General features: G+C 44.7%; 2 protein-coding genes across 3 annotated transcripts in view; one reads left to right on the plus strand and one right to left on the minus strand.

Annotated features, from left to right (window-relative positions):
* Positions 1-1,893: 1,893 nt before the first annotated feature.
* Positions 1,894-4,245, plus strand: LOC146008638 (uncharacterized). The gene is made up of 2 exons (XM_083148136.1): positions 1,894-2,352; positions 3,327-4,245. The coding sequence occupies exons 1-2, from the start codon at positions 1,933-1,935 to the stop codon at positions 3,903-3,905; spliced, it is 999 nt and encodes a 332-aa protein (XP_083004262.1). The 5' UTR covers positions 1,894-1,932; the 3' UTR covers positions 3,906-4,245.
* Positions 4,246-9,187: 4,942 nt separating this feature from the next.
* Positions 9,188-15,552, minus strand: part of FAM20A (FAM20A golgi associated secretory pathway pseudokinase) — a 54,217-nt gene continuing 47,852 nt past the window's right edge. For both annotated transcript variants that reach the window (XM_083148138.1, XM_083148137.1), the window contains 4 exons: positions 13,785-13,894; positions 12,515-12,596; positions 10,649-10,708; positions 9,188-9,931 (listed from right to left, as the gene is read on the minus strand). In XM_083148138.1, the coding sequence (XP_083004264.1) occupies positions 9,673-9,931; positions 10,649-10,708; positions 12,515-12,596; positions 13,785-13,894 (511 nt within the window). In that variant the 3' untranslated portion in view covers positions 9,188-9,672. The remainder of the gene's footprint in view (positions 9,932-10,648; positions 10,709-12,514; positions 12,597-13,784; positions 13,895-15,552) is intronic.

Consider the following 15,552-nt stretch of genomic DNA (forward strand, 5'->3'; position numbering starts at 1 on the left):
CGTCCCTCCCGCCGCTGGCAGTGTCCCGCGGCGGGGGGGGGGGCAGTTGTGAGTCCCCCCTGTAGTCTGTGAATAGACGTTGTGCGCATACGCACATCGTGTATTCTTGCAGACAGAGGGGCTGGGGGCTGACCAGCAGCTCATAGAGCGGCGAAAATGGGGGTGTGACCTCGCGGCAGCGGCGCAATTATAGGCCACGCCCCTTTCAGATAGGTCACGTCCCCGAAAAATCGCCACGCGACTCCGGCGTGCACCATGTCCCTCCCTAGCATCTACAAAAGTTGGGAGGTATGTGTATACGTATATATTAATCATATCCCCTCTTAGTCACCTATTCTCCAATGTAAACAAACCTAACCTGGCTAGCCTTTCCTCATAACCCAATGACTCTAAACACTTGAGTTGCTCTTCTCTGAACCTTGTCAAGTTCCAATATGTCCTTTTTATGGACTGGTGACCAGAAAACTGTATCCTAGATGAGGCCATACTGTACCAATGATTTATAAAGTGGCAAAATGACAAGGTCTTCTCTAGCCACAATGTCCCTTTTTATGCATGCTCACCTTATTGGCCTGCACTGCTGCTCCTTGACATTGGGCAGTGACGCTAAGGCCTGGTACACACCAGAACGATTAGGGCACGATTAGGGCAAATTTCGACGGTTGTAACGACGGTTGTGCCTGAATTGGTGCACAATCGTTTGTATTTTACTCACGATCCTGGTCGTTTGCGATTGGATGCGCGCTCCCGGCACGTCGTATGTCGCATTGGAGATTTTGCCTCCTGCAGCAGAATCAGCCGATCCGACCGCTGATTGTGTGCTGATTTTATGCACATCGTTAGCACATTGTGTGCGCTTACGTCGTCGCGACCATCCATCCGATCCGGGTTGTTTACGCCAGAGATCCAGGACACTCCCACCGCAGCCATATTGGAGCCTCGTGGATGCAGCAGAGATCACACGACGTCTGCTCCAGCGTGCACCGGACTGCAGGTATGTTTCTGTCAGGCCACTGCAGTCCACCCTACCCCCCCGTGTACCCGCTGCCCACCAATGTGTTTTGCGATCAGGCCACTGCAGTCCACCCTACCCCCCCGTGTACCCGCTGCCCACCAATGTGTATTGCTATCAGGCCACTGCAGTCCACCCCACCACCCTGTGTACCCGCTGCCCACCAATGTGTATTGCCATCAGGCCACTGCAGTCCACCCTACCCCCCCCCGTGTACCCGCTGCCCACCAATGTGTATTGCTATCAGGCCACTGCAATCCACCCCACCACCCTGTGTACCCGCTGCCCACCAATGTGTATTGCCATCAGGCCACTGCAGTCCACCCTACCCCCCCGTGTACCCGCTGCCCACCAATGTGTATTGCTATCAGGCCACTGCAGTCCACCCCACCACCCTGTGTACCCGCTGCCCACCAATGTGTATTGCGATCAGGCCACTGCAGTCCACCCTACCCCCCCCGTGTACCCGCTGCCCACCAATGTGTATTGCTATCAGGCCACTGCAGTCCACCCCCCCCCCCCCCCGTGTACCCGCTGCCCACCAATGGCAAAGGCCCCAGATGCATTATGCCACCACAGCCCACTATGCTCCCCTGCGGCCTACCCACTACACAGTATGCCACCACAGGCCACCCCACCCCCCTGCGGCCTACCCACTACCCAAAGCATAATGTTACCATCCAGCTGCCCTTTTGCAGGTGATGTTCTCCCACCCCAGGATTTAAAAAAGTTTTGTAAACAAAATATTATAATAATATTTATTAAAATTTTTTAATAATTTTGAAACCAAACATGTATTCTTAATAATAATATACAGTGTATTGAAACATATTTACATATACTGTTTATATGAAGACAACTTGTTTTGTCAAAAAGTATGTACATAGGTTTTTTTCAAAATCTATTCATTTTTTACAGAAATGGCCCAGGCGATTGCCAAGGAACACGAATTTATAGAGGCGTTCCTTGAGAAATATAGGGAGCTGGACTGCCTTTGGAAAATTAAATCGAAGGAGTACAGCAATAAAATTAAAAGAGCTCAAGCGCTTCAGGAGCTGGCCCAATTCAGCAAGAGCTACAATCCCGAGGCTGATGCGGACTGGGTCCGAAAAAAAATACAGAACTTGAGGACCGTGTTCCTTAAAGAACACAAGAAAATTCAATTGTCCAAAAGGTCCGGTGCAGGAACTGCAGATGTATACGAGACGTCTTTATGGTACTACAACCTGCTGACCTTCACGTTGAGCCATGAGGTGCCAAGGTCGGGACTCTACCTAATGGTGGAGAGTGAGGCAGACGATGTGTTTGTGGGCCTGGATGAAAGTTCCCAGCCGTTGTCGGTAAGTACTGGTCCAATGTGTAGGCCTGGATGAAAGTTCCCAGCCGTTGTCGGTAAGTACTGGTCCAATGTGTATACACCCCTTCCTCCTTTGTTTGTTTTAGGCTCCTATAGAGCATTCCTTTGCGGTCCCATCATTTTTTAAATGTGGTCTTCCTGCCAGGGGACAGCACCAACGCCATTAAAGTACTCCTTATAATGGTCCCTGACCTGTTTGGCTCTTGCTGTCCCCCGGTACTGCTGGGCCGGCGTCTCCAGGGACACGATTGGTGCAACCTCCCTAGGCTCGTCTGGGTCCTCCTGTGGTGCTGGTCCTGCCGGCCGATGGGCCCTTTCTTTGCGCCGAAGTAGATTGTGCAGGACACAGCACGCCATGACGGCCCAGTCGATTTTATCCAGCCGCAGGTTGATGGCTGTGTGGAAAATGCGGAATCTACTAGCCATAATTCCAAATGCACTTTCCACAAGCCGCCGTGCCCTGGAGAGCCTGTAATTGAAGACCCGTTTGTCGTGGTCAAGACCACGTTTGGCATAGGGCTTCATGATGTGTTCATGAAGCCCAAATGCCTCGTCCGCCACGAAAACAAAGTTCAGCCCATGCTTCGTTTCTTTGACTGTGGGCAAGTGCAGGGTGTTGGAGGCGAGCCTCTGGTAGAACTTTGTGTCCTTCAAAGTTCCACCATCTGAAGCCAGCCCATTCCTGCCGACATCCACAAAGATGAATTCATAGTTCGCATTTACCACAGCCATCAGCACAATACTGAAGTACCCCTTGTAGTTGAAGTAGTAGGAACCACTGTGGGGTGGCTGATTGATGCGGACGTGTTTCCCATCAATGGCTCCTCCACAATTAGGGAAGTTCCACGCCTCGTCGAATTCAGCAGCGATGTTTTGCCACTCCTGCACGGTGTTGGGGAACTGGAACAAAAAAGAAAAGGAGATGTTAACTAATTGTTGTTATTTTCTTTTCAACAGACAACAAGCACAGAGAAAGAGGTTGGCCACACCTCAACCCCTACCCCAACCCCATCGCCAACCCCTGAGCCACCTGCAATTGACTCATCTGGAACAATCTGTGGAGTGCCAGAAACCCCCACCCCGCCACAACTATTCTCAAAAAAGAAAAAACGCAGGACCAAGACAGTCCCTGACCCAGACCCGGATGATGATATACTTATACGAGCAGAGCAGGTGCTGCGTAGGCCCCCTGACCAGTACGACACCTTCGGCAAATACGTGGCTGAGGGCTTGCGGAAGTTGAATCCGGAACAACAGATGGCGTTCGAACGTCTCACTAGCGAACTCCTGTTTAGGGGCCGTCTTGGCCTTCTGACAATTCAAACCAAATTAGTTGGACTTCTCCCATGGCAGGAGACGCCATCTACTAGTAGTGCCGTACCCTCACCAGCACTTGCCTCATTGCCTGAAACCACCCCACCGAGTGCGCAATCCTGTACCCAACCGGCTACACCTCCTCGCTACAGTCACCTGTATACATCATTGTTGAGTGACAGCACGGACCAAGACGAAACACCGGTTTTACAAGATTTATAAGCACATTCCATACAATTATTTCAAAGTTGGCATGGAGTAGTATGGCACACGGTGCTTGTCGTGGAGATAATGGCTATGGTGACCTGTTGCATACCGCAGAACAATGGGGCCGGGACCATTGCATCTGTGGTATGCAACAGGTAATCCTGATGGCCCTTTCATTATCTGCGCTACAAGCACCGTCTGTCATACTGCTCCATACCACAAGGCAATGAGGCATTGGTTTGGTTTTATGTTAATACTTGTTAGGGCACTTTGCCTAGGTTTTATATATTATGTGTGTTTTTGCTATAGGTCCATGCATGGAGCAGTATGGCACATGGTGCATGTTGCGCAGACAAAGAAAGGACCTTCATGCTACTGTGGCGCACAGTGCAGAGTAATGGGGCCGGGACCAATGCTTCTGTACTATGTGCCATGCATGCATGAGGGTGCTTTCATTGTCTGCGCTACATGTGCCGTCTGCCATACTGCCCCTTAACGCACGGCAATTAGGCATTTCATGTGCCGTCTGCCATACTGCCCCTTAACGCACGGCAATTAGGCATTTCTGTGGTTTTATGTTAATTCTTTTACTTGTTAGGGCACTTTGCCTGGGTTTTATATATTATGTGTGTTTTTGCTATAGGTCCATGCATGGGGCAGTATGGCACATGGTGCATGTTGCGCAGACAAAGAAAGGACCTTCATGATACTGTGGCGCACAGTGCAGAGCAATGGGGCCGGGACCAATGCTTCTGTACTATGTGCCATGCATGCATGAGGGTGCTTTCATTGTCTGCGCTACATGTGCCGTCTGCCATACTGCCCCTTAACGCACGGCAATTAGGCATTTCATGTGCCGTCTGCCATACTGCCCCTTAACGCACGGCAATTAGGCATTTCTGTGGTTTTATGTTAATTCTTTTACTTGTTAGGGCACTTTGCCTGGGTTTTATATATTATGTGTGTTTTTGCTATAGGTCCATGCATGGGGCAGTATGGCACATGGTGCATGTTGCGCAGACAAAGAAAGGACCTTCATGATACTGTGGCGCACAGTGCAGAGCAATGGGGCCGGGACCAATGCTTCTGTACTATGTGCCATGCATGCATGAGGGTGCTTTCATTGTCTGCGCTACATGTGCCGTCTGCCATACCGCCCCTTACCGCATTGCAAACTTCATTAACATTTTATAGCAATATTTTAAAAAAACACAAAGCACTTTTTTAAATTATGTGTACTCAATGTGCAGTATGGCACATGGTACATGTGGTGCAGACAAAGGACAGGGCCACGTGGCGCATAGTGCATATCAATGGGGCCGGGACTATTGCATCTGCACTATGCGCCACGTGAGGTGGAGGGCACATGCATTATCTGCGCTACAAGCACCATGTGGCATACTGATCTCTACCTCATGGCAGACCAAAGCCATTACAATTGTTTTTTTGGGGGGGGTATTTGCATTACTGTTTTTGCACTTTTTATATTTATACTTGAAAAAATACATTTATAAGTATTTGTGAATCTGACGGTTAAATTATTTAAATAAAAAAAATAATGTTTTCACTACAATTGTGTGCTGCATTTTTCCTTACCTTGCAATACTGATGCTGCAGGACCTTCACAATCGCTTTACAGGTCTCCGGTATAATCATGCCCAAAGCTTGCGGGGAGATGATGGCTCCAAACTTGAGGTCCGCCAGCGATCGTCCTGTTGCCAGAAACCTGAGGGTCACCACCAGCCGGTCCTCAGCAGGGATAGCCATGCGGTACTTGGTATCCTGCTTCTGGATGAGGGGGGTGACAAGACGCAGCAGCTCCTGGAAGGTCTCATCGTCCATGCGAAGAAAATTCCTATAATCCTGGGGATTATTCTCGCGAATCTCCATCAACAGGGGCATATGAGACCGCGCCTGTCGGCCTAGGAGCCACTGCTTGGTCCAGCAGGACCGAGCCTTCCTACGCTGGGCCCTCATCCTCCTCACCCTGAGGACAGCGTAGGAAAGCAGAAATTCTTGCTGGAAAGAATCCATAATGCAAAAATCAGAATGGGAAAAATAAAAGCACACTTTGTAATGCCAGGCAAAAACAAAGCAGACCAAAATAACAATGTGCAGCGTTCAGCAGGTATACACCAAGCCTCACTAGTCACAAAGCAGAAATGAGGTCCTTTAAAATGGCTACTGGTCTTTGTCCCCCCTCTGCTAGCCCAGCCCCTTTAATTACATGTCATAAACGACCATGGCCAGTGCACACACGATCTACTCACGATCTGCACATCCGATGGTCGTACGACTGTCGGGAGCGACGTCGTATCGTATCTACATCGTAATTACATCGTTTGCAAAAGAAACACGATCGTTAGCACATCGTGAGTAGGCCGCGGGAGAGCGCTCCAGGGAAGTGCACGTTAAATCGTTAGCCGATCGTTAGACGATCCTGATCTTTCTGGTGTGTATGGGGCCTAAGTACTGTTAACGAGCAATCCCAAATCCTTCTTAATTGATGATTCCTCTATATTTTCCTCATTTAATTTACAGATACCCTACTTGTTTCTACTCTCAAAATGCATAACATTTATAAATATTAAACCTCGTCTCCCATTTAGATGCCAATTCCTCCAGTTTACTTAAGTCTTTCTGTAGAGAGAGCACAGCCTGATCTGAGTTAATTGCCTTACATAGTTTACGTGTCATGTGCAAAAATGGACACTTTGCTCACTAGACCATAGCCTAGGTCATTAATAAATATATTTTAAAACTTTATCCCAATTTGAAAATGTTCCATTTACCACAACTCTCTGTTCCGTCTCCAGCCAATGTTTCACCCAAGTACAAATGATGGTACCCAGTCCCATCTCCCAGATTCTTCATGTGAGTAGACCACATCTACTGTGCTACCTTGGTCTAAGTTCTCACTCACCTCCTCCATGCTGATTGACACTGATAATATTATTGCACATTGCATACTCCTAAATGCTATCCTTTACAATACCCTCCAGTAACTTCATCACTATGGGGGATTTATTTACTAAGATGGGAGTTCTGTTGAAGATGGGATGTTGCTATGGGTAACCAATCAGATTCTATTATCTTCTAGAAGGTGCTACATAAATAAGAAGATTCTGATTGGTTGCTATGGGCAACATTCAATCTTTAATATAACTCCCATCTTAGTAAAATAAACCCCTTGATGTCAGACTTATGGATCTATTATCTCCTGGATGTGTTTTACTGCCTTTTTTTATATATTGGTAATACATGTGCTATTCCTCGATCCCTTGGTACCCAGCCTGATGAAATTGAATCTTGTTGAATATTTCCTCAAATGGAGATTTTGCACGTTGTAGATTAGTCACAGAGAGTCCATGTTGAATACAAGTTAGGTTTGCAGGTGAATCTTGTGTGCCTTTGCATTGCGCACGCTCTATAGTAAGGCACCCATATATTAAAGTGGTGAATGCTAGCCTATAACGGGACTTTCACATATAAGTAACGCTTAGCAAGGTTATGTCCATGGTATTTCTGGCTAAGCAGACATGTAGGTACATGTAGACACACCTCTTTTCAGATGGATCTCGTGCACTGAGGATAGTGCCGCTGCCAATGCGCACTGATAATGATGATGGCTTTGGCAGCAAGCATATGGATAGGTGTTATGTGGTTACATTCACAAACAATAAAAATGTGTTCTAAAAATTAAGCGCCACCCAATTGTTAATCAAACAGTGTGTAAACAGATTTATGAAGAAAAAACACTTTCCTCCTCTGGATTTCTGTTTACTTTTGTTCCCTTTTCCTTATCCTAAAGGGTTTTAAAGGAAACAAGAGAATAGTGCAATATTGTCTGTATCGGATGGGATTTATTATTTTGTCAAGTTCACACTCACATGTGTCTTCACATAAATAGGCATATCATTCCATCCATATGGAATTCAGATTTCTTTAGATTCCTGGAATCCTTTCCTGATCCCACTGTAAAGAACTTCCAAAAAATCCAGACAAATAGTGCAATAACGTTTTTGTACCACACAATATATTTATTCATAGATACACTTACAATTTAAAAGAATTAAAAATGCATATCACCATATCAATATGGTATCCAGGGGAAGCCAGAGTTCTATGGTGGAATTCCAGATGATATTGGAAAGGGGGACACCTGTACAGTTCCGGTTACTGTTCATGTATTTTCCCTCCTGGTCACACCAAAAGAAGATCTCTGGTCATCCAATTTAAGCAGTCTCCTGTGCCTTAGCGCTTTCAGACTCACAAATAGTCCTTCATCAGAGGCATCTCTATCATTTCATTCCATATGGATGGAATGATATGCCTATTTATGTGAAGACACATGTGAGTGTGAACTTGACAAAATAATAAATCCCATCCGATACAGACGATATTGCACTATTCTCTTGTTTCCTTTAAAACCCTTTAGGATAAGGAAAAGGGAACAAAAGGAAACAGAAATCCAGAGGAGGAAAGTGTTTTTTCTTCATAAATCTGTTTACACACTGTTTGATTAACAATTGGGTGGCGCTTAATTTTTAGAACACATTTTTATTGTTTGTGAATGTTTCTTGGTACTTGGTGAAAGTTCCGGTGTTTCTAAATATCTGCAACCTGTTAGATGAAGCGCAAAGACTAGACAATATTTCTTTGATATACGTTATGTGGTTACATGAATGTGTACAACTCAGCACATGGGTGAATATTTGCATTTTCTATGTGCTTGCATTGAGTGTGATTATGCCCAACTTTGCCTCAGCCACAGAGTGTTTCCCACTTTACCATATATAATTGATGCTGCTATGCTGAGAGGTGTAATATCTATATGGCTAGTGTGCAGTGGACATGAGAGGGGTAAGGTAATCCCAGAGATGGAGTGTCAGAAAGATACCATTGCCTGGGGGTGGAGCCAAACATAAAATCTGTCTCAGGAGTGGATAGGAGTTTTGTTACCCTCATCTTTACTAAACATATGGATAATTATATATATGTAAGCCACAACTTCTTATACAAACTTCTTATACAAACAAATGTAAAGCCACAGATACGTCTGCAGCCCCTTCTGCTGTGCTTCTAATGGTACATTAAGCAACAAACTCAATGTAGTTCTCTCACACTGATGAGAAAGGTCAGTCACAGCCCTTTGTATAGTTTCAGGATTTCCCTCATCATACTTACATGTAATTATACTATTAGTTGATACCTTCAAGACCTGTCTCTTGTCTGAGACACTGTAGTGCCTGTGCCAGGCACTGTACTGTACAATGTACATGAAAGAGACTGTTGTCTTTTGTAAATTAATTGGCACTTGATTTATTAAAAGTCCAGAAAATGTGTTCTCCTAAATTCAGAATGCTCTCCTGCCAATAAGAGATATGGTACAGTACTAGGAATCTGCTATTTGTATCTCAGGAAGTTAAGAAAAGCACTGTTCATAGTCTTTTATGCTATTACCCATAACGCATGGGAAGGGTAAATGTAATGTTCCCATCACAGTGTGCTTGTCCAGCACAGATTACCTCCAGGGACAGAACTCACAGGCATAATATAGGTTCACCATTTACCAAAAACTGGAGATGATGACTTGATCTGGAATATGTTGGCATCCTTATATGTAAACATGACTGGAACATGATGCAGCCTGTATCTGGAATTCTTAAGGCACATGTCTACTAAGTGGGTAGTAAAGTCGGAGGCACAATGTTTGTACATGATTTGAAAACACTTAGTAAATATTGCCATATGTTGATTGTAGAGGCCTCACAATTTTCCCTTAGCTACTCATTTTCCTTTGCCAGTCAGTGACAGGAATAGGCTGGTTCTTCATTAGCACAGCCTCCTCTCCATATCTCTGCACACACTGTGTCACCGTTTGCAGGACTTTCTGCAGACGCCTGTCCAGGGCAGCTAAGTGATGCTCGGTGAGGACGGTTAACAGATGATCGCGGCTTAAAGACTCTCTCATAACATCGCTCAGCTGGTACTCAGGCAGGGCGAGGAGGTTCAGACGTTGCCATGTGTCCTCTCTCACACTACAAAAGTAAGTCAGGCAAATGTCACAACAACCAGTGAGGTGCATATAATGGAGCAACAAGTCAGAGGGCCAGATGCACTAAGCTTCAAAGGTGATAAAATGGAGAGTGATAAACAGCCAGCCAATCAGCTCCTACCTGCCATGTCACAGGCTGTGTTTGAAAAATGTCAAGCAGGAGCTGATTGGTTGGTTGTTTATCATTCTCCATTTTATAACTTTTGAAGCTTAGTACATCTGGCCTAGAGTAAGTAAAGTCTAACCCTACAATGGAGTACATGGACAAGTTCTTATAAGGCATAGTACAAAATGATATCTCAGAATGTATAAATCTATAGGAGGAGAATATCAGAGAACAATAGGAAAGATCATTTTATCCATGGTTTATAAATTGCTTTAAACTAGAAGCGGTAACTTGCATGTTTCTGGTCATGTAGTAGCTGATCTCCCTTGTAACACCAAGCATTATCACAAGGATCAATAATATAATCGAGGATGATTGTCATGTCTCTGTCATGCACAACATCTCCTACTGCCAGAAATGGAGCTGTAACTGCTGAGCAGAGAACTCACCACAGGTAAGTATAGTGGGGACCGACACTGACCCATAATAAGACTTATACAGAGGGAGATATAAATTAAACTAACTGTAGGTAAGATTTTACACAGGGAAAATTATGTTACTGCTGTTATATAATAGACAAAGCGTAATACTCACAGGCAGCACTGGTAAAGGGGCGCCAGGATTGACAGCTCATCATGTGTGTGTTGTCCAAACCTGTAACACATGTAAATATGGAAACATTTAAAAACAAATACTCAACAGTTCAACTGGTGGCAAATGATGGAGATAGGTGTCATGTCCACTGTGTGGTAGGATATGTTCATGTTTATAATGTTGACATAGTCATAATGTCAACATTGACTGCTAACATTTATCATGTAGACACTGATAAAATGTCGACATATCCCTGGGGGTCAGTGGTGACTTACCTGCTCCTGATGGCTGCAGCAGCATCTTCTGGGGGTGGATGGTCATGTGTCTGTTATTTCACATGGTGATGGAACAGCATTATGGTGAGTATACATGCCCTACCTCTAGTGTCTAACTCTATCCCCTCCACCCGTGTAACCTAGCCCTAACCTCTCCTACTGCCAAACTTTAATACCTCTACCTTTGTAGCCTAGCCCTTTCCTCCCCTAATGCCTAACTCTACACCATCCAACCAGTGGTGGGATTCAAATAAATTAACAATAGGTTCTATGTCCTAATGCCCATTGCACATAAAGCCGCACTCCATAATGCCAAATACACATAAGGCCACACACCATAATGCCCATTACACATTGTACTACACACCGTGATGCCCGTTATGCATTATGCTGCACACCATGATGCCCATTACATATTTGACACATAAGTGCCACTTACCTACATGCTCAATGCCAGAGGCTTCATGCTCGATGCCAGGGGCTTCATGCTCGATGCCAAGTAGGCTTCATGCTCATTGCTGGTTGCAAAGGGGGAATGAATTGCTTGTTGCCAAGGGGGAGTAAATTGCTCGTTGTCATGGGGGAGTGAAATGCTGCTGCACTGTGTAAGTAACACCGTCGTCAGCCGCACACAATGTAAAGCTGAGACAGTTGGGCAGAGAGCGCTGGGCTGCCCGGCTGTATACTGAAAGCAGGTCCGTGGCTATTTTGAACTCTCCCACTGGACCACAAGCCAAGAGGAGCCACCACTGCTGCTCCTGATTAGCTGCCGGACTGCGAGTACCTATTGGCTTGAGGTCCAGTGGTAGCATTCAAAATAGCTGCGGACCTGCTTTGTGTATACAGCCGGGCAGCGTGCAGCTCTCTGCCTGGCTGTCACAGCTTTACCTTGTGATCAGCTGTGTCTGTCTAAATTACAAGTAGCGGACAGTATGGTGCTCCTTAGAAAACGGTTCTGCAAAACCGATAGTATATTAGGGATCGGTTCTGCAGAACGGGTGCAAACGGCTGAATCCCACCTCTGCATCCAACCCTGTACCCAGCCCTATCCCTACCTCTAGTGCTTAACCCTAACCCCACCACCCCTGTAGCCTAACCCTAACCTTCCCCTATTGCTTAAACCTAAACCCTCCACCACTGTAGCTTTCTGGATTATACGTACTGCATCGGTTGCAGCCTATAAAAGCTGGGCTAGGGCTGAGACCCAGGAAGGTAGTGGCTTACTACAGGAAGTTAGCTCATTGCTTATCACAGCCTGGACTGGCAGTCCTGGAGGGAGGAAACACCTCCCTATGTGAATGCCGGTTATATGGGTGACTGCCCTGTGACTGAGAGGTAGGACTTCCAATTGTAAGGCACTGTCACAGTGTAGCCAGTGTAGTGTTACGGACTGCATCTGGTTCACTAACACAAATTGAGGTGGTGAATTTTACCGGTACCATAGCTAAAGCCACCACAGATGTACCGACAATGCAGTGATTATTATGTTTCCTTAAAATACACATGTTTCTAATGAACACTGTTGTGAGGATATTAATACAGACTGTTTATACAGAGATCATTTGAGTATTACATGTCAGGGAGAATTTACCCTCTTGCATTGTCCAGGTGCAGGAGAAAACCATCGTCTCCAAACTTGGTAAATATCTCGTAATGATGCCGGTCCATATTTCCTAGAAAGTGAATAAGTGAATAAGGGACTATAATTTCCTGCACTCAAAATCATGCCTTGTACATGAAGGCTTCCATGTCTCATTATAGGTCTGTCAGAAACAGAACATGTCAAAGTGTTGCCTGTAAGTCTCAGTATGAGCATTGCTAGAAATGCTAGCAGCTCTTTCCTCTCTTCCAGTGGCGTAACTAATTAATTTTCGCCTTCCTGCTGCAAATTGGGGCAGCGCCCCACCCCCAAGGGATAACAAACAAAGTGCCCACTACCTGAATACGTGAAGTTAAGTTCAACCATGCTGGTGTGCACCTCATTGGCTGAGGAGCAGTCTATGGCAGTAAGGAGTTTGATTTACTGCCTAATTTCACTGCAATTGTGTAAGTACACCCTCCCAAAGGGGTATATTTGGGAAATGCCCATGGTCTATTGTCCTCAAACAGTTGAATTTTGTTTACATAATTTGTATTATTGAAACCCTTTTAGGGACACCGACTACCCACTAAATTAAGTTTTAGTCTCCTGTGTATCTAAGTCAAATATATGTCTGTGTTTTAGTTTTGTTTAGTTCCGTGCTGTGGGGCTTGGAGTGAAGAATTACAGAATTCTCATCAGTATATAGAAGTACAAAAAGGTATGAATGTAAAATACCTGGATTTATTTAATGTTCCAGTGTCCTAAAGGATGCCTTAGAGCAGGCATGTCCAAACTATGGCCCTCCAGCTGTTGTGAAACTATACATCCCAGCATGCCTTGCAACAGTTTTGCTATTAGGGAATGCTAAAACTATTGCAAGGCCTGCAGGGATGTGTAGTTTCACAACAGCTGGAGGGTCATCGTTTGGACATGCCTGCCTTAGAGTGTTACCAAAGGATGCAAAGGCAAGGATTCTTTTTGTAAATCTGCTTTTAAGCTATTATTTTATGTTATCAACCATTTCAGACAAAAAAAAACCCAGTGTTGCTAATCATGTAGATGTTGCTGATCACAATGTATAGTACCTGTGGTACATGTGGGATCATATTTCATTGAATAACCCTGAAAGAGAATGACTCCAGTGGCCTTCACCTGAAGGAAAGCTGTTGTATATCCTTTCTCAGCGATCATAGCTCAATTTATCTCCAATACCTTTGTTACAATAAGCCTATTTCTCTTTTATATAACTCTGGTCACTAGTCTACAGACAATGAGTTACCTGTAAGGAAGTCAAAAATGGCCAGGTCCATCATATTGAGAAGCCTCTGTGTGTTGCTGTATGGATGTAACTGTTTTACAGAGTCGCAGTAAGACGGATTTATTTCCCACCTAACAAACAAGAAGAATTAACTTTTAGATCTTACGGTATTAAAAACAGGCAGGAACATGATCAGCTTACAACAGTTACAGAAATAATCTCTATTCTTTAAGGGAAAGAGTTAAATGGTTTAAAAAGTTACCGGCTTATTTGCATAGTTGTATTTGCAACTCATGAATAAGGTCCTGATTCTGAGTTAGGAATAAAGTAAGAAAGAGCGAGTAACTGAGCAGCTGGACGAGCCATGTTGCAGTGCACGGGGAGATGGCTGAAACGGGGTGGGCACTGACATCATGTGATGTCAGCCACCCACCCCAAGCAGCTATTGACCCGCCTACATTCCCAGGGGAACGTCCAGAGTTTCATGTTCCCCTGCCTGCCCCCGGCCCTAACCTGCCCATGGAAATGACTCAGCGAATGTGATACTAACCAAGGGCGTTCACACTGGGGAATTACATTTGCATAATTGTGCATGCGCAGATCCCCCACCATCAAAAACTGGACCCAATTTAGACCTATACAAATAACTCTGAATCAGATAATAAAGTTACATGAAAACTGGTATCTTTACATGTTTCACTGAAGGAATGTTAGCAAAAACTTCCATTAAAATACAGAAAACATCTAAAAGCCGATCCAAACTCTGTACAAGTCTCTAGAGATACACATTGGTCCAACTAACCAAGATCTAATGCAGGAATGTGCAGCTCTTCTCAGTGCTGACATGCAGTTATATTCCTGATACACCACATGATGGCGCCATACTTTGCAGCATTATGTCTACGCATACTGCAGTGAACTTTCAGAACAGATAATTGTGTTAACTTATTATCAAACAAAGAAAAGTCAGCAATTCTGCGGCTCCATGGATGTGATTTCCCCACCCAGTCCAGATGTTTTGTGTAAATGTCAGTGGAAAATTGGCCACAGAGTTTATTTTTTCCTGTATTTTGAAAAACAAGTTGGGAAACCCTTTCACCACTAGACAGGGACGTTCCCATACAAAGGCAAATGTGGTGATTATATTGAACAGTAATTATTCACTCCCGGTACCCATTTCTTGTTCTAGAGAACAGTATATATACAACAGGTTCTCAAACTCGGTCCTCGGGACCCCACGCAGAGCATGTTTTGCAGGTCTCCTCACAAATGAAATAATTAGCTCCATTGTGGATATTTAAAACGATGTCAATGTGTAATGAATGCACCTGTGCACCTGCCGGGTGACCTGGAAAACTTGAATTTACTCGGTCCAGATGACCAAATTTGAGAACCCCTGATATATACTAAGAGATGAAAAAAGGCTGAATGTGGCAATCCAGCACCAGGTATAATGGCAATGAATAGATTTTTTGTTGCTACAGATGGTCTGGGATTACCAGGCTCCACAGACGTAGAATGACCGTATATGGCATTACACAATATTACTCTTCTGTGGTCAGACTGTATGTGGGTAGTGAATATCTAACACTGATCTCATAACATCCATTTTCATGTAGGATACTGGCTAATACCCAGAGTGCTGTCATTATTTCTCAACATTCTTTTCTTTTCTTCATTCTTTTATTTTTTTTATTTTTTATCTTTCATCAGCTCTCAAGTCTTCAACTCTTCACAAAGACAATTTATGGAGGGGGTGGGTGTAATGCAAGTTCTCTGGCAGGGGCGC

The sequence above is a fragment of the Crinia signifera genome, chromosome 6 (genome assembly GCF_055691185.1).
Source record: "Crinia signifera chromosome 6, ASM5569118v1, whole genome shotgun sequence".
NCBI lineage: Eukaryota > Metazoa > Chordata > Amphibia > Anura > Myobatrachidae > Crinia > Crinia signifera.

Coding starts and splice junctions, on each gene's coding strand:
- LOC146008638 (XM_083148136.1), top strand. CDS start 1,933: ATGGCCCAGGCGATTGCCAAGGAACACGAATTTATAGAGGCGTTCCTT. Junction 2,353..3,326: donor AAAGTTCCCAGCCGTTGTCG/GTAAGTACTGGT, acceptor TCTTTTCAACAG/ACAACAAGCACAGAGAAAGA.